The 25,946-nt window shown below is 37.2% G+C and overlaps 1 protein-coding gene across 2 annotated transcripts in view; it reads right to left on the reverse strand.

Annotated features, from left to right (window-relative positions):
* CDH8 (cadherin 8) overlaps positions 1-25,946 on the reverse strand; it is a 347,905-nt gene that overhangs the window by 186,121 nt on the left and 135,838 nt on the right. For both annotated transcript variants that reach the window (XM_047079229.1, XM_047079228.1), the window contains exon 3: positions 16,783-16,902. In XM_047079229.1, the coding sequence (XP_046935185.1) occupies positions 16,783-16,902 (120 nt within the window). The remainder of the gene's footprint in view (positions 1-16,782; positions 16,903-25,946) is intronic.

A 25,946-nucleotide genomic window follows, 5' to 3' on the forward strand; every position in this document is an offset into this window, starting at 1 on the left:
TTATGAGAAATTTATGGGACTACTTCTTTCCTTGACCTCATTTTTGCAAAAAAAAAAAAAAAAAAAAAAAGGAACTGAGGACCAGTGAGTGACCCCAACTCCTTCAACTGCTTAATGTTCTAGCACTTACTATCCAAGGTCTGCTACATACTAAGTTTTTTCTGTTATTACTATTTGTGTATGGGATTGCTAATCTATACACTGCTGAGAATAAGAGCAAGGGAACCCAATTTGCATTTTGTTTCATCACGTAAATACAGTCATTATTATCAGTTCCATTTATAGTCCATGAATGGATTTGTTATTAAATAGAAAATTAGGCAATCTCAATTCCTGTCTTTAAGAGATCCACAGGTGTCAGAGTGCAAAGGTAGCTGTTAAGATAGATAATACCACAGCAACATTATTAAAGTTAATGGGACGGAAAAGAAAGTTCTAATAGTACTCTGTCACACACAATAAAATTTTACCGCTCATGGAAACTACTTTTAAAGAAACTCTCCAGATATATAGATAGATAGATAGATAGATAGATAGATCTATCTAATTATGGCTATGTTTACATTTACCAACCAGTTCAACCCTGTTAACCTTATGAACACTAAGATTACTAATTTACTGAATTCCATATTTCTGCTCCTTGTGGTCATATATAACATCCTACCTTGTAATAAAACAATCACATATAAGATTTTGAATGGAAAATTATACATAATCACAAATTGTGAAGTGACTCTAGTCTAACTCTTAAACCATTAAAAAAATTATGTTTGCTTTATTTTTATAGCCACATGTTCCTTAGTCCCTGCCTATGGGAAGTCAAAACTATTGTCTCTTTCACTTGATCTAAGCACAGTATCAGGCACATACAAATTTGAAAAATCTGTTTATTCTATAAATGTTGATTAAACCTAGTAGAAATATCCATTTATTTCCAAATTATAACCACAAAATGTTCTAACTAGAAGGGGACAAAGACCAGTCCTGATACTCAAAATTCCTTCTGAATCAGGGTTTCACCCCAAGTAGAAAGTCCTCCTGGTATTTTTTTTTAAAGAAAGACATTCTCTTGAGACTAATTAATTTTTGCAAGTATCTCTATTTTAGACTTCCTTATCCAATATTCTAGTACCATCCATATTCATATTCATCTAAACCAATTATTCTCACTATCCAAAATGTTTTTTCCACTTTCCTTTCATGAAATTCAGCCCAATCTTTCAAATTACTACAACAACAACAACAACAATAAATCAATTATCGCATTCCCTTACAAGTTTTTTTTTCATGACATTTCGGACAATAAATAAGAAATATCCAATTGATGTATTTATAATGTAATTATTTATGTTGACATCTCTCTAGTTGTTCCATAAGCTCCATGAAGTCAGGGCCATGTCTACCTCATCCATCATTTTGTCCCTGAAAGTGGAGGTAATCAATAAATATTTATTTACTGAATTTAAAATAAATGTTAATCTAACAGAGGGCATTAAATAGTTTACAGTCTCTTTCTTCTTTTCCTTTTTTTTTTTCCTGATCACATTTGCTTTTTACCATTCCTCACCCCACCCCACAACTTTAATCCTCTCTGTTAAGAGACAGAAAGCCTAATGTAGCAGAGCTTGAAATCAGACAGATGAGGTAGGGAAATCAGCTCTTTTACTACCTGGGTATCTTCCAGAAATCAATTTGCCCAGAGCTTTTATTTTCTTTATGTAAAGTGAGGATCATAGCACCCACTGCACATGGTTACTAAGACAACAATGACAAATGGCATATACTAGATAATCAATAACTGGTACCTTCTTTTGATTTTCTGAACAGACTATAATGTCCAGAGTTATATGCTACTGTAATGAGTTAAAGGACCCTGCTTCTGGAAGAAGAAAAGTTCAAATGACCTGAAATGTGGGCACATCCTTGTGTCTCTAGTCTGTTATCAGCAATGTCATACCTCCTGTTCTTAAATAATCAGATGATTAGATGCTGATATATGTTAAATATGAGAAGAGCACAAAGATATAAGCTTCTTAAAAGTTTCCATTTTTCAAACCCCCAATATCCAGTGATCTAAAATTGACCATACCCAAATCCTTCTGAAGATGACCATTTTCTAGGCACACTCATCCTTGACTTTGTTGTCTATGTTTACTGGTTGATTTATCGTATGTTCTTGAACAACTCTCATGAGACAGGAAAAGTGCCAGGCACTAGGGTGTATGGTGAGTATTAGACAGGATCCCCACACTTATGGTTGAAATTCTTCCTTTTTTGGGCTAGTATCCAAAATCTATAAAGAGCTCACCAAACTCCACACCCAAAAAATAAATAACCCAGTGAAGAAATGGGCAGAAAACATGAATAGACACTTCTCTAAAGACATCCGGATGGCCAACAGGCACATGAAAAGATGCTCAACATCGTTCCTCATCAGGGAAATACAAATCAAAACCACACTCAGATATCACCTCACACCAGTCAGAGTGGCCAAAATGAACAAATCAGGAGACTATAGATGCTGGAGAGGATGCGGAGAAACGGGAACCCTCTTGCACTGTTGGTGGGAATGCAAATTGGTAAAGCCACTCTGGAAAACAGTGTGGAGGTTCCTCAAAAAATTAAAAATAGACCTACCCTATGACCCAGCAAAAGCACTGCTAGGAATTTACCCAAGGGATACAGGAGTACTGATGCATAGGGGCACTTGTACCCCAATGTTTATAGCAGCACTCTCAACAATAGCCAAATTATGGAAGGAGCCTAGATGTCCATCAACTGATGATTGGATAAAAAAATTGTGGTTTTATACACAATGGAGTACTACATGGCAATGAGAAAGAATGAAATATGGCCCTTTGTAGCAACATGGACGGAACTGGAGAGTGTTATGCTAAGTGAAATAAGCCATACAGAGAAAGACAGATACCATATGGTTTCACTCTTAGGTGGATCCTGAGAAACTTAACAGAGACCCATGGGGGGGGGGGAAGGAAAAAAAAAGAGGTTAGAGTGGAAGAGAGCCAAAGCATAGGAGACTCTTAAAAACTGAGAACAGACTGAGGGTTGATGGGGGGTGGGAGGGAGGGGAGGGTGGGTGATGGGTATTGAGGAGGGCACCTTTTGGGATGAGCACTGGGTGTTGTATGGAAACCAATTTGACAATAAACTTCATATAGTGGGAAAAAAAAGAAATTCTTCCTTTTTTAACTCTCTTTCTCAAAAAAAAATTATGATATCTCATGTTTTAGCCCAGAGGAAATAATTTCACAGAGATGTTTCTGGAATATGACTTACAAGGAAACAGATGAAGTATTTGTACTTTTCTCCTCCTACAGCCACTTAGTGAATTCCTATTCACGCATCAGAACCTATCACAGAGACTACTTTTACCTTAAGTTAGAGGGGTGTCCAATATTAACTAATCCCCTCGCTGAACTTCCAATACTTACATATACAGTCATAGACAAATTTTATGATGTTTAACTCTGTTTTCCAGACAAGGAAATTTGAACATTAGATAATTCTTTTTGGGGGAGGTATATCTAAAGTCAGACTTACCACAATATTTAAAAACAATTATTGAATTTCCATGATATGTTTAGTATAATCTTAGGTAATCTTAAATGTTGGGTTATGGAGTTAGACCTAAAGGATGGAGGATAGAATTATATCCTCCAACTGTATAAAACCTGCTATACTAACACAAAAAACACCAGATATTATACATATGCATTTTTGATGTAAGAGTTGTCAAAATGTACGTTATCTTGGATACTGATTAATCTTTGACATTCTTAGATAAACCATGTTTTCCTACAAAATCAATGCAAATACAGTTTTGTCCTTCTTCACGAAGTCATTTTGAACTAGTCCAAATAAAACTCAAAGCTATATTTCAAAGGAGAGAAAGAATATCACCATAGAGATAGAAATTACAGTTTAATTCTGCAGGGACATGATACATAGTAAGCTGGAAAAATCCTTGATCCTAGCTGGTCTGCTCAGGTTGAATGGATGTCATTGCGAATAAGTATTTGCTTTTGCTTCCACTTAAATCCATCCCAAAGCACCCCAGTGTGACAGCATGTGTTACATGTTGAGGAGTCTGGGTGGTTCATAGTCTTTCTGTTCACTGTGCACATCTAAAGACCTTGGTTTCTCTAAAAATGCATCTTTTCAAACTCAGTTACAGTCAGCACTGGACAGCTCCCTCTGGACTTAAAAAGTGTTTGTCCAAAGGTGTAAGTGACATGACATGACACTACTTTTATTTACCCAAATATATTTAATTATTCTATGTTCTTGGGGTAGAGACATTGTTTTTAGTAATCATAAAGCAATTAATCTGACCACAAAACTTACTCAACCTATTTCACCTCCCATAGGAGATTCCAAGCAAGAAAATAAATGATTGTTAAGTTAGTGTGTGCATGCAGACAGCTGTCATGCTCATTGGGGATATGAGGATTTAATCATCAGCAAAACTGGGGAGGGGTAGAATTTGTTGGGAATACTATCTATAAACGTTGAGTAGATTAGGATAATGATCTATTAGATATTTAAAATTAAATTTTGTCATCATTATCATCAACACAGTGGAGTTTAGACTTAGGTACAGGTAGAATTACATGCTTTAGATTCTCATTACTCATTCATTAAATTATTCATTCATTCATTAGTTCCACAAATATTTATTGTGATCTATATGTACCAAACACTTGTTACCTGTTTGACTTAGTGTATCATTAAACCTCAAAGATCCTCATAATCCTCATCTTCTAAGAATTTATCTTAAAATAGCTACTTTATATGATATATGAATTAAATAAGAAATAAAGACACTGGCACATAGTTTGTGAACGCCTATGATTTTTACTCAATATCCACTGCTGGCTCTTCTACCTGAAATATAAGCAACATAAAAAAGGCAACTGTTTTTCTCTTTCTTCCCATTTGGCCTAAAACAAGCAAACTCACACACTGATACTTTCCTCCCCTCTTTAGTTGCTCTGAACATATGTGTGCCTGTGTGTGTGTGTGTGTGCGCGCACGCACACATATGCGTGCGCCATTATGTTTGAAAAGTATGTCTCTCTGCTTGTATTCTTTCCTGTAAAATTATAGAAATGGATGAACTTCACTATTAAGGAAACACAAATAGGATGAAGAGTGCAACAGGAGGATATCCTCACAGGTGAGAAAATTACTCTTTGGCTCCTTTCCATATCCTCCTGTCTATTGACTTCAAGCCTGACTTCTTCATGGAGAGTCCCTGTCCTTCCTTCCAGGAGACTTAAAAGAGACTCCACATGTAATATAAGAAGCCATCCCCGTCCCTTCCCCATTACTAGCCACCCACTTCATAGGAAGACCCGATGTAGAGGAGTCTGTAATTTTTAAAAGCGAGTCAGCTGTGTGATAGGTGGAGATGCCTCAGCTTTTGGCCAGCATGTAGGAAAGGGTTTTTATCCCCTATGATGTAACTTCCTTAGGCAATTGGAAATGCCACCTTCCTCATTTCCATGGCATTCTTACCTTTCAGTCAAACTTTCCACTCCAAATCCAGTAGTTTCAATAGAAATGGGTGTCTTGTATTTAACATTGCAGAAATACTTTTCTATCTACCATTAATGCAAACAAAATCTTTGGGTTGCTCTAAGTGGAAATATCCTACCCAAAATCATTTTTCTTGATTCAATAAAAATAAAAATTAATAATATTAAAGGAACTCTCAGTTTGCAGAGATCAAAAGCAAAGTATGGAATATGTGCTTCCTTAACCCCAATATTATGGATGCTGGAAATGGCAATGATATCGGTGTTTTTTAATATTGGATATTTAGTCCCAAGAGGTGATGGTACTTGTGCAAAATCATGCAGAAAATTAGTGGGAGCTTGGATTTTTAAATTCTGGTATAAATTTATTTCATACAGAACAATCTCTTAAGGGAAAAACAAAACAAAAACAAAAAAAAAAACTTCTGATACCTCTAAGTGAAAACTATTTAATTTCTCAGTATCACCGCAATATCCAATTTTTTTTTCACGTGACCACATATACCTTTGATTTCCTCTTGCTGTAAGGCTTTATTTAACAGTTTACCCTATTAATCACTGGTTAAAGTGCCACCATTTTCTCAGAACACAGCCTTTTAAAAGGTTCCCTTGTTCTTCTCTTTCTACCGTTTGCTTAGGTGGCAATTTGCTCCATCCCTGTATCATGAATTCTGGCACGTGTTCTATGTTATCACACCGTTGAAGTTGTCGATATACATCTCTTTTTAGGATTTACCATACACAACATTGCGCCCTTGATGCCCAGAACATGACCTATCAGAGTGTTGACAGTAAATATTGATTGATGTGCATTACAAAGACATTCTCACTTAACTCGTATCTTAGCATTGCTGGTCTGCCTGAATTTATCTGAATATTTCTTCTCAAAGATCTGCACTAAGAACATTCTTTGGCTGGTCCCTTTGGCAATGAAAATGATAATCCACCCAATCCTGATGTTTTAAAAAGAGACCCCGTGTGTTTGCAATTTATCACTTTGACTCAGAATGCATAAAAATGACTCAATTCCATGAAGGCATTTCATAAAGACTCCATGTGTTATCTTGATTTTTCTAAAAGAGAACCATTCATTATATGGATTTTTTTTCCCAAAGAGTATTTTTTTCCTTAGCGCATTTTTTACAGGTTCTACTGAGACAAATGTTATTTGTATCCAACGAAGAACGATGTTCTGAGTTTCAAAAAAAAAGGTCAATGATTTAAGTTAGCTTATTTTTAAGCAGGTCATTTTTCACACTCTTTCTTGCCTAGAGCAACATTTAAACTGTCCTGCAACTTTACCTTGGTTTCTGTGGATAATTAAGCATTTATCATTCACTTGCCTTGCATTTCATTTAGACTTTCCATCTTCAATCACTTAGGATAGACTGCAACTGTTTTCTCACTGCTGTCCTTAAACTGGTGCTTTTTAAATAGATGCCACATTTCTCCCTGTCTTTGCTCACAATGTTGTAAGCAAACATATGGTATTGAGGGTAGCATGAAGGGGAAAACAAAAAAAGAAGGTACTTATAGAATACAAATAAGCTATTTTCAGCCTTTTGAAACTATTCATAAAAAACGATAATTCATTTTACAATTACTACTGCTTACATCTTCTTTGACACTGAACTGCCTCCTATGTCTAGGTATGAAGTATATCTGGACTTTGCAAGATCTATAGGTCCCTTTCTTCTACACCAATGATAGCCCTAGGGCTCAGCTACACTGCTTGGAAGTCAGATGGGAATATAGGAGACTGTTGAAAAACGGGAGACTGATATCAGACAGACTGACTTAGAATCTTTCTTCAAGCCCCTTGTGTAAAAAAATATCAATTTTAACCCTCCTTCCATTCTCTCATAAGTAAAACTGAGATGACATGAGAAACTATCTCAAAATACTGTGTGCAATAAATTAAAATAAATTTGATAATGCATGCAAACCCATTTAGCACAATGCCAAGAACATAATAGGTGTTCAATAAATGAAGACTTTAGGTTTATATTCTTGTCATTCTTCCTGTTTTTGTCATAATTTGACAGGGAATTTTATTGATAGATGTGGAAAGCATTTTACCTTTCTCTCTGAAATATAATTCTGTCATTTGTAGCATGGAGACAGAAATTCTTCCCTCTACAGTCTGGCTTATTGCTCTGTCCACCTAGAAAACTGTGGAAACACACCAATACTTTCCTTTGCATGTTTTTGTTGTTGTTGTTATCATTATTATCACAGTGACCTCTCGAATAAGAGGATATATTAATAACCATTCCTTCCTTGTGTGATGGCCCTTTTCTATCTCAACATGTGATCTTGAATTAAATCTGAGCAAGAGTTTATCACAGTCTCAAGGCTCATTTTTGCAAGTACAAGAATAGCACTGTGTTGGCTAGACACTTAGGACATAGTATGAGACTTGGAAATGGCATGAATTTTAGCTCTAAGTGAATCTCAACAACAACCACAACAAAACTACATCTGGGGTTACAGTAGGGCTACTCCCACCATAGGAACAAATAGAAGGAATATAGACTAAAAACCAAGCTATATTCCCTACCTGGTTTATCACACATCTTCTCTATGAGTTATAGCAAGCTTTTCTCTTTCTATTAATCCATTCCTGCCTTCTACCCCATTCCATCCATCCTTTGCTTTTCTTTTCCTTGTCTTCCTATTTAAAATCCTTACTGAAGGACTTCTAGGTGCCATACATTCTGCTGGGCATAGGGACGTATAAGGAACAAATCTGGCAAGCTCCATTCCTTCACGGATTATACATTCTAGCATTAGAACTAACTTCAAAATATAAAAAAAAAAATCAATATGTAAGATAATTACTGATTATGATAAGCTGAAATAATATAAAAAGCAAAACAAATGGCAAATCTTTCTGTAATCTCAAATTTATTCCTGAAACAAGAGAAGGAGTGCTCCCTGAGGTAGAGAGATTGAGGTGTTATGGCAACAGAAAATAATTCCATTAAGTTGTATGTAACAAGTAAGGGGATAGCAGAACTTCTCTTTTCCAAAGTCCAGAGTTCTGTTCTTAACATTCTTGTGAAGATAAAATAAGACACATAGGGGATTTTTTGTCTCTTGTGCTCTGTTTATTATTATTATTATTATTATTATTATTATTATTATTAAAAATACTCTAGTATCAATAACTTGATGACAGTTGCCATTGGGCAATCTTCTTTATAAATTTCATAAATATGTTCAAGTCCCATAGCCTGCTCAAAGGATGCTCACTGTCACAATACTGATTATAGCTACAAGTCTGGCTCTTGCTGGTAAGGCCAGAATCCTGATAAAAAATGAACTGAGGACAGGACCAGATGCGTTTGTGGGTTATTCTAATTCTACTAAACACTTAATAACGAAATTATAGTATTCTCCACAATCTCTTCTAGAGGACAGAAGCAGAGGAAATACTTCTTAATTCATTCTATGAGGCCACCACTACCCTAATACCAAAATCATATGACATTCTAAGAAACGATAACTATAAACAAATATCTATAAAAAACATAGATATGAAATCTTCAGCAAAATATTAATAAATTGAATCCAAAAATAGTATGAGTTATATGTCATGGCCAAATGAGATTTATCCAAGATATGCCAAACTGAGTCAATACTCAAAAATCAATAAAATCTATCACATCAACAGATTAAAAAAAGAACAATCAGATGATCATATCAGTAGGTGAAGAAACAGTATTTGACAAAATCTAACTCTCATTCATGATTTAAAACTCTTAGTAAAATAGGAACATAAGGGAACTTTTCAACTCAGTTAAGACTATCTGCAAAAACCCTACAACTAATAGCATACATAAAGGTGAAAACCTTGAAGATTTCCTACTAAAATCAGGTCCAAGACAAGGATGTTCCTTCTCACCACTTCTTTTCAACATCATGCTGGTAAGTCCTTACTAATACAATAAGACAAGGAAAGGAATAAAAGGTACACAGATTGGGAAAGAAGTCATAAAATGTTCATTGTTCACATATGGCACGATCATCTATGCAGAAAGTCCAAAAGAATCGACAGAAATAAAAACAACAAAACCTTCGGGAACTCATAATAAACTAGAGCAAGGCTGCAGGATACAAAGCCAATGTTTTCTTATATAAAAATGATAAATTTGAAATTAAAAGCACCATACGTTTTATGTTAGCACCCCCAAAACTAAAGTACTTAAATATAAACCCAACAAATATGTACAAGATCTATATAAGGAAAAACAGCAAACTTCCAATGAATGAAATAAAAGAATAACTAAAACATGGAAAGATATTCCATGTTCATCAACAGAAAGACTCAGAAACATCTGGATGTCAGTTCTTCCCAGCTTGATGTAGAGATTCAATGCAATACTAATCAAAATATCAGCAAATTATTTTATGGATATCAACAAACTGATTCTGAAGTTTATATAGAGAGGTAAAAGACCCAGAACAGCCAACAAAATACTAAGGGAGAACAAATTAGAAAGACTGATGCTTCCTGACTTCAAGACTTACCACAGAGCTGCCATAATCAAGACAGTGTGGTATAGGTGACAGGACAAATAGGTCAACGGAATAGAATAGAAAGCCCATAATGGGATTACATAAATAACATCAACTGAACTTCGACAAAGGAGCAAAGGCAATGCAGTGGAGTAGAGATAATCTCTTCAACAAATGATGCTGGATAGCCACATGCAAAAACAAAACAGAATCCAGATACAGACCTTACACCCTTCACAAATATTAACTCAAAATGGATCACAGTCCTAAATGTAAAACACAAAACTATAAAACTCCCAGACAATAGGAGAAAATCTAGATGACCTTGCATATGACCATGACTTTTTTTTTTTTTTAACGTTTATTAATTTTGAGACAGAGAGAGACAGAGCATGAATGCGGGAGGGTCACAGAGAGAGGGAGACAGAGAATCTGAAACAGGCTCCAGGCTCTGAGCTGTCAGCACAGAGCCTGACGCGGGGCTTGAACTCACGAATCGCGAGATCATGACCTGAGCCGAAGTCGGACGCTTAACCGACTGAGCCACCCAGGCGCCCCGACCATGACTTTTTAGATATAATACCAGAGGCACAAACCAAGAAAGAAGTGGTAAGCTAGATTTGATTAAAACTTAAAATCCCTGGTCTGTAAAAGGTACTGTATTTCACTGAATGAAAAGGCAAGTCACAAATTTGGAGAAGATGTTTGCAAAAAACATATCTGACAAAGGACTGCTATCTAAAATACACAAAGAACTCTTAAAACTAAACAATAAGAAAACAAAGGGCCTAGTTTTTAAAAATATATGTCAAAGACGGGGGTGCCTGGGTGGCTCAGTCGGCTGGGCGTCTGACTTCCGCTCCGGTCATGATCTCAGGTCTGTGAGTTCGAGCTCCGCATCGGGCTCTGTGCTGACAGCTCAGAGCCTGGAGCCTGTTTCAGATTCTGTGTGTGTCTCTCTCTGTGACCCTCCCCCGTTCATGCTCTCTCTCTCTCTGTCTCAAAAATAAATAAACGTTAAAATTTTTTTTAATTTAAAAATTTCAAAATATATGTCAAAGACCTTAACAGACACCAAAAGAACACATAGAGGTGCCAAATACACTTACAACAAGATTCACTACATCACATGTCTTCAGGGAAATGTAAATTAAAGTAATGAAATACCACTACACATCTATTATAATGGCCCAAATCTGGAACACTGGCAATATCAAATTTAGGTGAGGAAATGGCAGCAACAGGAACTTGCACTCATACTGGCTGGAATGCAAAATGGTACAGATACTTTAGGAGACAATGTGGAGGTTTCTTACAAAATTAAATATACTCTCACCATACAATTCTGCAATTGCACTCTGTGGTATTTACTCCAAGGAGTTGAAAGCTTATATCATCATGAAAACCTGCACATCGATGTTTATAGCAGCCTAATTCATAATTTGCAAAACATGGAAGGACTAAGAAGTCTGAGAGCCAATGAATGGATAAATACACTGTGATCTACCCAGAGAAGGAATATTATTTAACTCTTAAAAAAAATGAGTGATCGATGGCAATCAAAAAGAATGAAATCTTGCCTTTTGCAACTTACCAATCCAACAGTAGATGGAACTGGAGGGTATTATGCTAAGCAAAATTAGTCAGAGAAAGACAAATATCATATAACTTCACTCATCTGAGGCCTTTAAGATACAAAGCAGATGAACATAAGGGAAGGAAAGCAAAAATAAAATAAAAACAGGGAGAGGGACAAAATATAACAGGCTCTCAAATATGGTGAAAAGCAGAGTGTTCCTGGAGGGGTTGTAGGAGGGGGGGATGAGCTAAATGGGTAAGGGGCATTAAGGAATCTACTCCTGAAATCATTGTTGCACTATATGCTAACTAACTTGGATGTAAATGAAAAAAAAAAAATTAAATGGTAAAAAATAAAAATAATAAAATTTTAAAAATGAGTGATCAAGTCATGAAAAGACATGGTGGAAACTCAAATGCATATACTAAGTGAAAGAAGGCAATCGAAGAAAACTACATACTCTATATGACATTCTGAAGCAAAACTATGGACACAATAAAAAGATGAGTAGTTGCCAAGGGTTATTAGGGGAGGGATGAACAGAAAGAGCTCAGAGGATTTTTAGGGCAGTGAAAATATGTATGGTATTACAGTAATATATATCCTTATACTGATATATATCCTTACAATGATATATATCCTTATATATTTGTCTAGACCTATATAATGTACAATACCAAAAATAAACTCGAAGGCAAACTATGGATTTGAGTGATTATTATGTGTCAATGTAGGTTTATCCTTGGTAAAAGTGTACTGTGCTGGTCAAAGATACTGGTAATGGGCAAGACTATGCATTTGTGGGGCAAAGGATATATGAGATATCTCTGTCCCTCTCTCTCAATTATATTCTAAACCAAATACTGCTGTAAACATTTTAAGTCTTTAAATTTCTTTTTAAATTAAGGAGAAACAATTGTTTCAAAATTATTACCAAAATACAAATTTCACTATCCTGGTTCTTTAACAACAATAAAAAAGGAACTGAAGGGGACACCCAGGTGGCTCAGTTGGATGAGCATTGGACTTTGGCTAAAGTCACGATCTCACTGTTCATGGGTTCAAACCCCATGTAGGGCTCTGTGCTGACAGTTCAGAGCCTGGAGCCTGATTTGGATTCTGTGTCTCCCTGTCTCTCTGCCCCTTCCCTGCTCACCCTGCTCATACTCACCCACCCACCCACCCACCCCCAACATACACACACTCTCTCTCTCAAAAATACAGAAACATTTAAAAAAAAAAAGGAACTGAACAATTCCACAGTAGAAATGTGTATTGGTATTTAAACCAACATATTCTGTCTCAGTTATTTTGCATCTCTTCCTGAAGTCATGGACAGACCAACTAACTATGTACAGGGTTGGCACCTATGAGAGTTGTAGGGGTATATAGGTCTTTTGTAATGAATTTGGGCTCATCCCTGAATATTTCTTTATTTTTCTAGAATTTAGATCCCTAGGTCAAAATTAGTGAACATTCCTTTTTTTTTCTTTTTTTCTTTTCTTTTTTTTTTTTTTTTTGTTTATTTAATTTTGAGAGAGAGAGATAGAGAGAGAGAGAGAGAGCACACGAGCACAAAGTAGGGGTGGGGCAGAGATAGAGGGAGACACAGAATCCGAAGCAGGCTCCAGGCTCTGAGCTGTCAGCACAGAGCCCGATGCAGGGCCCAAACTCACGAGCTGTGAGATGACCTCAGTCGAAATCAGACGGTTAACTGGCTAAGTCACTATGGCGCCCCTAAAATTAGTGGACATTCTTAATTGTTTTGATACATGGCCTTCAATTTTTTTCAATAAATGTAATTATTAATACTTTTACTATTAGGTTTTGACTAAGTAATTTACCAAGCACATATTAATCCTGCACATTACTGTTTTAAACATCACATTTGCTGACTTGATAGGGCAAATTTATTTACTCTTTTGTGTTTGCAACATGTTGTGACAGCCACAGAGAACCACTGCTTGGATTTCTCTTCAACAAAAAATTTGCCTAAGAGTATACTTAGCTGACATCTTCCAGCTGAAGCACCTTTAGGGTGAGTTTTAGTTTGCAAGTTGAGGACTCTTCTTCCCAGACACATCAGAATCAAAGACTGAGCATGGCCAGACTGTATTAAAGCCTACCCATGTTTGTAAATTATGGGTTTCTTTTAAGAGCCATTTTTGCTCCAGGGACCCCCATGGAGGGTCAGGTCATGATCCCACAGTTCGTGAGTTCAAGTGCCACGTCAGGCCCTGTGCTGACAGCTCAGAGCCTGGAGCCTTCTTCGGATTCTGTGTCTCCCTCTCTCTCTGCCCCTCCCCAGCTCATGCTGCCTCTGCCTCTTTCAAAACTAAATAAACATTTAAAAAACAAAAAGAAAGAAAGAAAAAGAGGCAATGTGATCACTGTATTAATGCTCATATACAAAGAGACGAGGGAGCTAGCTCGCTCTGTTTTTGCAAGAATACAAGAAGTCTGCCACCTGCAACCTGGAAGTGGGCCCTCACTGGAATGCTACCATGCAGGCATCCTGATCTGAGACTTCCAGCCTCAAGAACTGTGAGAAATAAATTTCTGTTTCTTATAAGCCACCTAGTTTAAGGTATTTTGTTAGAGCAGCCAGAACTAAGACAGTGCTTTTTTGATCTTTTATAGCCCTTCCCCACTAAGCCACTTCTTCTCCTCATTCTGTCTCAATGTCTTTTCCAGAGGACATAACTGGTACACGTATTTTGGTTGCCAGAAAGTGTATTTACTTTCCATTTGCTTACAAAATAAAAAGCCCAAATGCTCAATGGTCTTTTCCCTTTTTTTCTATATTTTTCTGACATAAAAGTTCTAAAAAGTCTTCTTAATCAATTTATGCATAACATGCCCTTTTCTGCCACAAACACTCAAAAAAATTCATACCAGTTTCAAAAATATTTTTAAAAACACAGAGGAAGGGACTCACAAAGCAACTTTAGCTTGTATGGGAACAACTTACACTCTGCTTTCATTTGAACACACCTAAGTGTAATTATGCAGGCATTCACACAAGTGTTTATATTTCACTTGTACATATTTGTGTTGTAGCAAAAGAACTTAGGCTGACTACTGATTACTGAATTTAGCCTCTATTTCCTTCTGCATTGTGTCTGTTTTAGTTTAAAATCTCAACTTCATTCAACCAATATCGATTAAGCAATTTCTATATACATTCTCAAAGTATCTCTTCTCTCCATTTTATTTCCCACAATGGGTTCTGAATAAACTTTCTAAAATATAAAACCAGATAATTTTGTATCTTTCAAATTAGAAACGATAAAGCTAAAATAAATCTATGTTGAGAAAGACACTCATTATGCTGGGTAAAAATGTAAATATTAAATGTTGCTGACATTTGATTAAGCAAATGGCAATAGATGTCAATGAGACTTAAAAGTACCCAAATCCTCTGACTTACTAGGGGACTTTTATCATCTATACCTCATAGTAATTTATTCTTGATATATGAATTATTTAAATGTTATCACCATACTCCCTTGTATTTATGTTGAAAGCAAAAATCTGTCTTCCAAAATGGATTGTGTGATACTCAAAGGCTGACATTAGCCTTTGTGAATTTTTCTCCTTACATTTAATTCAATGTCTGGCACACAGTGAATGCTGAATACATTTTTGCTGGATTATGCTGGGCCTGGTGAACAAAACGATCCAAGTGGACAAATAGTCAAGGAGCAAAGGAAAAGGCGATTCAACTCCACTTAAGCCATCAACACAGTTTTGTTTTACAGAAGCCTCTGTTCCATAATTATTCCCTAGGAAAGTAAAGTTCAAAGATGGTTTTGAAATTAAGGACCTGGCGATGAGTCCCAGTTTTACTCCCAACTCTGTCACTGTGACTTTGGCCAACAGGACATCTCCAGACTTCTCTCTCTCTCCCTCTCTCCCTCCCTCCCTCTCTCCCTCTTTTTTTCTCTCTCTTTCAGCTGACTGCCTTCTCTGACACTTCCCCTAGGGTCATCAAGGAGCCCAAATGAGATGAAGTTTATAACAGACTTCTCTCTTCTCTGAGGAAGAGTATGTAATTATGCCCCTAATTAATGTCTTTTACAAGAGTTCCTTCCTGTTCCTAAATCTAAATTCAATTTTAAGACATGACCTATTTATATATAAATTGTACTTTTTCTCACTTTTAAATGCATGAGGATTTTACTCTTTGAGTTTAAAAAAAAAAGCAAAGAGAGGCTTTAAATTTTTAATTTATTAATAATTGACTTACTGGTAAGACATGGAAATTTATCTCAATAATACTGAAAACTCACGAATCAGAGAAAATATATTATACCTATACTATACGTAGCTATGTATTGAATTTGTCAATTTGGAAAATTTGCAGACCGAACCACAAGATACAGAATAAAAATTCATGCAAAAGACACTGTTATTAATAATTTTTAAGTGTGTTATAAAAGTTTTGTTTTGTTGTTGAAACTAACTTAACGATTTCTAAAATCTGTACCACCAGATTCAGGATACTGGTTGGGTCGAATACTGGCAATACTTTTATTACTACCACCACCACTAGGTCATAAAGATCTCTAACGGGTAGATATCAGCATCCTGATTTATAAATAAGCAACCTAATAGCAAACATAATAATACCCACCCATTGGATGATTACCACATGTCATGCACTATATGGTCGATATTTATTACCTGATTTGATGTTCATTATAACACTATTAAATAGATTCCATACCCAATTTATAGATAGGGGAATTGAAACTTAAAAAAGATTTGTAAGTATTACTCGCAAAGAATCACAGAGCCAATAAGCAACTGGCTTTATTCTTAAATCTGATATTTAAGTGTGCCTGATGTATAAACACATTTTCCCCCCAGGATGAAAAATGGTGCCAGGCCATCTGTTAAATAGGTGATATTCTATAATGGGTCTGCAATTTGTTTTAATCTGTATCAAAATGATTGTTGGGCTTGCCATGTAGCACACATTGCACAGGAATAACACATTCAAATATTATTGATACAGGCAGTGAAGTACTTAACCATGACATTTCATAATCCAAATCCCAAGAAAAGTGTTTCCCTGAAGCAATAACATGGTAAATAGAATTCAAAATTTAGGCCACAAACCTGTCTCAGGCTCAATGGAAAAATAAGGCTGCCCTTCCAAGATACTATAAACCAACTTTGCACTGTTTCCATAAACTGGGTCATCAGCATCAGTAGCTGTTACATTAGTGACAGACGTACCTAAAAAAAAGAAAGAAAGAAGAAAGGAAGGAAGAATGAAAGAAAGAGGAAAAAAAGAAGAAAAAGAGGGAGAGAAAAGATAATAATTAACACATTATCCTTTGCCAAGAGCTAAATTTTGCCAAGCATATCATACAGAAATCCATGTGTGGGAATAAGGAAAATAAGAAATCTCTTCAAAAATATGGAGATAAACTACTCTGTCATAACTTCAAAACTATCCAAGTCTTTTAAAAGAACGAGTACTGCTAGGCTGGAACACTATATAAAGATAACCCTTTTAGAATCAATATTATTTAAGATTCCTTTTTTGTTTTCATTTTAAAGACACCTATCAGATTCATGTGGGCTTGGAGGATATGGAAAGGAAAAATATCAAAGAAACATGAAACACAAAATTAATCATATCACACGTAGCATTTAAGTTTTGCAAAACTAAAACTGAAGACACCTGAATAAAATGGCTGCTAGAAAAACTGCACAGAAATATCAGAGGGATATTTCATTCATTTTATCTAATTCTTCAGAATATAAAATTAGATTGGAACCACCAATTAATCAGCATGTTTAGGTAATTACGCCTTATGGATAATAGAATCAAAACTTTTTTTTTCGGATTCATTTTCTTTGTGTTATTCACTCATTCATTCAGCAACTGAGCACATACAGCTTGCCTCATATGAAGTAAAGATACTAAGATAAGGTATACACTGAAGGAGTATACAGTTTGGTGGTGGAAGGGAAGAGGAGGGGACTGGTGCACACACACATAGAAATTCAGCTGAATGCAACAGCACCATGTCTGGAACTCTCACTCCACAGAGAGGGCGGGCAGGGACAGGACAGCTTTCTGCGAGACGTTGCATTTGACTTACATTATTAAAGACAGGTAGAGTTTAATCATGAGAATGGCAGGGAAGGAATTCCAAGCAGTAAGTCAAGCATAAGTAAAGGCAAAGTAGTCTGAAAGACTGTGTGAAATTCTGGGAACTGCTAAAACTGGGAGCAATTGGAGATGTCTGGTGTGGTGACAGGCTTCAAGTTCTGTGAGGACAGGGTCAATGTCCTTAATCCAGTAAGGGTTGGACACATAATACAGTAAAACCTTGGATGGTAAGTAACTTGTTCTGTGAGTGTTGCACAAGACAAACATTTCTAATAAATTTTAACTCGATTAACGAGCAATGTCTTGCAATACAAGTAGTGTGTGATGCTGAATTTCACATGATCACAACTGAACCAATGGTTCTTGAAATTTGCTTTGATATACAAGTGCTTTGGATTACAAGAATGGTTCTGGAAGGGAATTATGCTTGCCAACCAAGGTTTTACTGTAATTATCAAACACTGGTAATTGAATGAATGGGCAAATGAATAAATCATCTGATGATTTAACGACAAATGATATCTAAGTGTCACAGAGAAGCTCCCTAGAAAGTAGACTCTCAGATTAATGGCAGAATTTTTTTTTAATGTTTATTTACTTTTGAGAGAGATGGAGACAGAATGCGAGTGGGTTAGGAGCAGAGAGAGAGGGAGACACAGAATCCGAGGCAGGCTCCAGCCTCTGAGCTGTCAGCATAGAGCCCGATGCGGGGCTCAAACTCACAAGCTGTGAGATCACAGCCCAAGCTGAAGTTGGCTGCTCAACTGACTGAGCCACCCAGATGCCCCTAATTGCAGAATTTTTACCAGGGAGTTCTCTTCAACTGATACCTGTGGGGAAATGAACAGGACAATATTGGGTGGAACCAGCCCTTGGTCTGTGATGCACTCACAGACTCCAACGGCCTCTCTATACCTGACATGGTCATTGAGGAAATGGGGCCAGACCTTTAGACTCCAGCACTGTCCAGTTATTGGATGTGGGAACCCCTCTGAGAATGGAGGCTTGGTCTTGGGCCATGCAGCTCTCTTCAGCTGGATGACCTTCAGCCCTGAGATGCCAATAATCAACACTCTCAAGCAGCATGGGGGAAGAGTGTTTCAATTTGAAGGGCGGATCTGAGCAGCATACCTCCGTGTTTACTGAAATAAGATAGAGCTTTTGCAAGATCTTGCCAATCAAAATGTTATTAAGGGTTTTGAATTACGGTCACTATACATGAAAATGTAGTAATACTATTCATTGAGTGGTTGATAGTCCTGTAAAATTGGAATTTCTACTCAGCATTATGATTCAGAGGTGCTACAAAATCTACAGTGATAAAAAAAAACACCTCATGTTGGTTTTGTAATACATTCCCTCAGACACTGGGAACAATATCAAAGAAAAAAATAAGACTCACTTTCGAAAATAACTCATCAACTAGCTGGTAAAGATGAGCACGTGAAAGTACAATATTTGTAGTTATTTGAATATTGTGTGGGATGGAAAAGAAATGGAGGAAAAACCTTCCAGGTAAGAGGAAGAAAGTGAAATAAATACATTTTAGGAGGAGATCTGATTGGAAAAATCAGTCATCAAGCTAACTTTGGAGAGGCAAGCTGGAGTGCAAAATGCAGAGGTCATTTGAATGCCCAGATGGGGAGTATTGGCTCTTCCTGTAGGAAACAGAGAAGGTATTTCAGTGAGAGACCAGTCCTATGCTCTTCTCCTCGATTAGTGCCCCCAGATTTAACTGGAGCAAGCGATATACAAGATTAGGAGATCAGACTAGATATGCGGTTACAGCAGTAGTCCAGTTAGGGGGGTGATAAAACATTAACAATAAATATGGATCTTGATGCTCATTTTCTTGATTTCGCCCTTGTACTAAGTTTCCGTAAGATGTTCAAATGAGGGTAAACTAAGTGAGGGGTATGCAGAACTCTTTCTGTCCCTTTTCTCTAAGTCTAAGAATAGTTCGGAAAAAGTTAAAGAAAAAAAAAAGAACGAATACCAAGAAAAAGACTCAGGAGTTACTGAGAGCTAATAGTCCAGAGATTCATAAGAAAGGGTGAACTCTTCCAAGCAGAAGTCCGTGAAATAATTGTTTTGCTTTGTTGAGTTGTCTTATTTTTTTTTTTAGGAGAAATGCTCCCCCCCACCATTATGAAGTAACACATTATCATTGTTTGAGAAAAATGAACTCAAATATGACGTTAAGCTAATTCTGTTCTAACCGCTGCCTAGGCACAGGAAACAAAGAAGTGAACAAATAGTCAAAAATTCCTATCATCACTAAAATTACCTGCTAGTAGGTGACTTAAATTGAGAAACACCTTCATGCAGAAAAATAAATCAATCAAACAAATTTGTGAACAATGACAGAATCACTGCATATATGTGTGCAGTGGGTGTGTTTGGGTGGAGAAGTACGTGGGTCACGGTTTTGCAGATGGGATATTTCCAATCTACGCTGAAACAATTACTCGTCTCTTTGGGCAAATCATTTAACCTGCCTCACCCACCAATTTCAAATCTACAATACACATCAGAATTATTGTGAGAGTCACACTAAATAATCTATATAGACGCTGAGCACAGAAATGACCACATGCTAAGCCTATGAGCACCAACTCTGCCTACATTTTAGAATCTGGGTTGAAAAACATTTAGATCTTTGGGGTACCTTTCAGATCTATGGCATGGCAATATGGGGATGGTGGTGGAGTATTTTTAAAAGTCTTCTCAGGCAACTCTTAAGTAAAGTCATTGTTCAGAATGACTGTAGTGGGTCCCGGACTTTTTTATAATTTGACTTCACTCCCCTACAAAGAAACATTAATTTCTATCATGATTATTCTGAAGAATTCTCACTCAGATTTGTTTATATACTGAAGGTTTTTTTAATCCATTCATAGTGCATAAAGGCCCACGGAGATGATTTTTCCTTAAATGGAATTTAGGGATCTTTCCTGGGAACTTCACTAATGCCAGACTGATGATGATTCTATTTGTTTTCATTGATTACTGTAACCTGATGTTCTTTTATTGTCCCATCACATTACCAAACACTGAGGCAGGAGGAAGGGGCCAGATTTCAATAATTTCCATGTTCTGTGATTTAGTTTTTTGCATATCTGAAGACAATCATTTTTCATTCTGCACACCTTAAAGTTCTGTGAGAGAATCAAATGGGATGATATTAAGTAGAGAAAAGAGACTAAGAAGATCAATTTGGAGTCATACTGTGTTGAACCACAACACTTGTTTTATACCCATGTTCAACTTCTAGGAGTCCTGTGTCCTTGGCCAAAGAAACAAAACTTTTCTAAGCTTTGATTTCTTAATCTGCAAAAAGGAAGGTAAAATAACTGCTACCACCTAGGCTTGTTAAGATAATTAAATGTAATAAGTTATGCAAACAGTAATGAAGAGTCATTGACATTTTATATTTCTGAGACCTTGCTGTCACTGTTATTATATGTACATTATGTGTATGTGCATGAGAGACTGAAAAACAAACTCATCTTTTATCATTTTAAGTGGAGGTGGGTGCTGTCATTTCTAAGTGTTGTGCCTAATTAATAGTACTATATTTCCTTAAATTTGAGGGGAAAACACAGAAAGACTTTCCCAAATGTAACAATATGTTCATGTCCTTAATAAGAAACTAACTTAGAAAATACACATACACACTCACTCCATCTCACTTGCTCCCATCTAGTTTATCTCACGTCAGTTTCCTCTGTGGTATAAAACTGCTGTGGACTCAAAAATAAACTGTGTTTGGATGTAGCAAGCACAAGGGCCAGGCAGTGGGCACATCATCAGCACAAGTTTCTCACTGTTATGTGAATGGGTGGCATTCAAATCAATGCCCTATCTCTCAGCCCATGCAAATCCCATACTCTTTTGAAGATGAACTACTGTCCCGAGCAATGCGACATAGCTAAGGCAAGATTTTACCCACATCCTCATCCATGATATTTCTGCCTGATGTCTGGCTTCCCGGGAAATCCACATCCTTCAACTTTAGACATCTGGAAATGAAAAGGCAGCTCTACTTCCCGTCAAGGATAATATTTCTCCTAATAGTGATTCAAGACTGTTGATGCACCTGTACACTGGAATAGATGTGTGTAGAGGTTTTGTGGATGCATTTGTCAAGTGATTACCCAGAGGGGGGAAAATGGATGCTTTGAGGTTAATCTTGCAGCAGAAAAGATTTCTAGTCAAGCTGTGGTGTCGGCTTCTCCATGGAAATGCATGCAGAATGCAGACCACAGAGGCAAATTGAAAAGTGTAAACCTTGCAGGATAATGTTTCTTCAAAGCGGCAAGTGTTGGTGTGTGATAAATAGGACCCTGCGTAATACCCAGGAAATATAACAACAGGATTCTCTGTTTGTGTTTTCATTTGGAACTGTTTCTGTCCCTTTGTCGAGGATACAAGAGACTCATTTAGCTGGTGACTATAAATTTGACACTGTGCCATTTCTCCAAGAAAGCCCCTATTATAATCCAACTTGATGCCGATCCTAATTATAATAATATAGCCGTTGTATTTCCAGCTGTTGTCAACAAAAATGATCCCTGTCACCACAATGCATCCTGCTGTATCAATTCAAGTATGAATACGTCAATTCCAAGGTGCATTCTGCTTTTAATAAGCCCATTTTTCTGCATTTAGTTTCTTGTATAAGTGATATTTGCCAACATGCACTTGGATTTTAATTAACAGAAGGCTCACGGTATCATTTGCCTCCTGCCACACCTGAAAGTTCCCTCCCGTTAGCAGCAGGGCCCACAAGTCTTCCCCCTATAATGACAGCAAACACTACAAGCAAAATTAACCATCAAAAATTTTACACTGTCAGGTTAGAGGTTCCAGTTTGCTGACAAACTAAGATGAAAGGCCTTCGGGAAAATAAGATGTTGGGTTTGGGTAGTGCAGCTCTGTTAGCTAGACTATACTTTTTTATGAGCAAGTCAGCACACCAATTCTGCACATTATTCAGAAAGAAAAATGCTGGTGCTGACACCCTGAGCAGGAAAACAAAGGTTTGGTGCAGCGTGAAAATGCGCACACTGGAAAAGCGAAAACTCTTATGATGAGAAGAACATAAACCCCATTTGCAAAGAGTCATTTGCAATCCATTTTCAGAGAATAAGCGTTCTGATAGTAGGTGGGAAAATAAAGCAGCAGAACCCTTGCAATTACTGAAATTCAGAAAGGTGTATGTTCCTGGCCTTCCTGCTACCATCTTCAAACTTTTGCTTTGACCTTCTGGCTACCCAGATGCAAGCTCAGTACGTACGGTCCAAGGATAGAGGGCCCCGCGTTATCATCTGAAAACGTCTTCCTTAAACATTCACACATTCCGAAGATCAGAGGCCTAACGGGTCACAGCAATGATGCAGCAGGCATTGGTTATTTTAATAAAATGAAACCCTCAGCCCATCTTCCCTCATCCTCCTTGTTAATTCTCCCAAGTACTAGGCAATACAAGAGGTAGTGAGGCACAGGTGTTGCCATGGCAACGTTTTTTGGTTGTTGTTGAATAGCAGAGCAATAATTTCTTAAGGCCTGTGTAACTTGTTGACGTTTAAATTATCCCTTACTAGAAGCTGAAGCATCGGCCCTGGATGTTTTAAACGTGTGATGCCAAATCCATTATTTTTTCACTTTTATGGAAATGTGCTCTGGGATACCTCTGTGCATGATGGCTGTGTAATTCTAGAGGGTTTTTCATTGTTTATTTTGTTCCTCCCACCCCCCAAGTTACATGAGAACACAGACCTAATATGCTTACAGAAAAGCTGAGAGTAAATGCAGGCAGCCAATGCAGTTTTCTTCACGTCCCTCCAACTGACACCATAGTCTTCAACATTACTTTCTCCTCAAGGGCCTCAAGCAAATCCTCCCAGTGCGAAGATGGCCTAAATCCTACCAGGAGCTTCCCCCCCCCCCCAGTTTTGCTATTTAATTATAGAAGACATATGCCAAATATCCAAACCTCCAAGGGCCGCCTTAGGGGATCTTTGGAGGATGAGGAGGATTAACGTGGATCAGTAAAATTTATGGCTTGTTTTTTTTAACCCTAGACATGGAAAATTCTTTCTCAACCAAGCTCTGAGGGAAATAAATAGTGAGATGTGCCACCTGGAAGCAAGAAGACAGGATTTTACTTCCTTCTAGGAAGTTCTGCTCTGAACAATCACTGGTTAAACTAGGGAAGTTACAGTCAGGGTGAGAAGAGAAGATCAAACCCTTTTCTTCTTTTTTGGCGATCCATCTTGCAATTTATAAGAGCCAATTAAACAGGAGGCAAGGGCAGCACGGGTTTGCCATTTCATTTCAGAAAACGGTCTTTAAGACATATACCACACAATGAAATCCTGAACAGTCACTTCCTCCTCTATCATCTTTTGCAAAGGTCTAACCATTGCTCACTGGGTGTTCTTCTCACGTGCCAATTCTCAGCCTGTAGTAAAATGTTGCCGCCAGATACTATATGCTCCAAATTGATTTTATTATGGGAACAGGGACAGATTCTTAACTGCAGTCAGGCGGATGGACAGCACCGAAATGCATCCTGTCATTTCTCTGGCTCTATGATTTGGGACATAAACTGGGGAAATAAAATTCCATTTCCATATTTTATTCTGGAGCATTTAGAGGTATAAACAGTTTTGTAACTTAATGCAACATCCATACACACTTAACATTGTGTTTATAAAATGAGCTCGAAACTTTCTGGAACAATTAAACACTTCAGAAAACGCATTCAAGCACACAGATGTCTTCTATCCACCCATGCATCATTCCCGCGAACATCTGTAATGTGCATTGGGTGAGAGAAGTGAAAAATATTGGACGAAAATGTGTAACTGTAAAATCTCAGCCATGTTTACTATGCACAGGAGAAAAGTACCTTCCGTGTTTCTCACAAACAGCGCCAGAACGGTGACCTACCCACTGCTTTTGCAAACAGATAATGAGGACGATTGGAAGCCTGGTTGTGAAAACTAATAAGCTGTCTGTTTTACGGTTCCGTGTGCATAAATAAACTCTTTCAGAATCAGAATGACTCTTATAGTACAATGGGACAAAAAAAAGTATGCTTTCTTTTCTTAGGCTGCCTATTCCCAGCTATCAAGCCTTCGCTAATGTGTTACCTATGGAATGAAATCCTATAAATACCTAAGAAGTAAACTAGCATCATTTATGCTTTAGACTGGCAGCTACTTCCATCCTGACCTTGCAAAATTATGCTACCAGGGGCTCTGTGGGTACCTTCTACAATGTGTCAGGGTTGCAGTCGGTGGAAGCTTCCTTCATTATATTTTAGTATATGAACTCATTCATTCCCTCACACAAAGGCTATTTGCATGGTGGGTGCTGTATGCTGAGCTCTGAGTTAGACGTGGAGGGCAAAAGAATGTGCAGCAGTCAGAATTTCTGTCCCGAGAGGGTTTGACGATTATTTTAGCAATGTTTTCACAGGGTTTCACCGTAACAGGAAACTGCAAATCTTTGTAAAATTTATTTCTAGAAGGCATCAGCACGATGTCGTGGAACACAGGCATATGCTACAATTATAGTGTCAGAAGTTTTGCTCACGTCCTCTTATTATTGGACTGAGGTCACATTCTCTATCAATGACTTGTCACTCTCCTGCAGCCCGGATTGTTCTTTTACATCTAGGAGACTCAGATTCCTAATTTAAAAATGGGAATATCATTTTTATGATATGACTACTTCATAGTCTTATTCTGCTCCATATGGATAAACAATCAGGATTCCCTGGATGAGGGGACACTATCCCCTCAACTGACCCATGGCTCAACTGACCCCTCAGCTCAACTGACCCATGGCTCTCTGTGGCATGCTACCTGGACATGTGCACATTTGGTGAAGGATGAATTTGAGCTTAGGAGGCATGAGAACAAAATTATAACCACTCAAGTGGCTGTTCTTTTTTTATTCTTTTTAGAATGAGCTTAATTCTCTAGTTAAAAGCTAGGAGTTTTAAAACTGACAGTGTAGTTGTGACTATAATCTCTTCCTTTACATCTCCCCCCTCCACCTTTGCTGACATATAACTGACAAAAAGAAACTGTAATATATTTAAAGCAGTCTACAATGTGATGGTTTCATATATGTAGACACTGTG

The sequence above is a fragment of the Lynx rufus genome, unplaced genomic scaffold (assembly GCF_022079265.1).
Source record: "Lynx rufus isolate CCGP_SWC_20201006 ecotype Redwood Valley unplaced genomic scaffold, mLynRuf1.p SCAF_16, whole genome shotgun sequence".
In the NCBI taxonomy this organism is placed as follows: domain Eukaryota; kingdom Metazoa; phylum Chordata; class Mammalia; order Carnivora; family Felidae; genus Lynx; species Lynx rufus.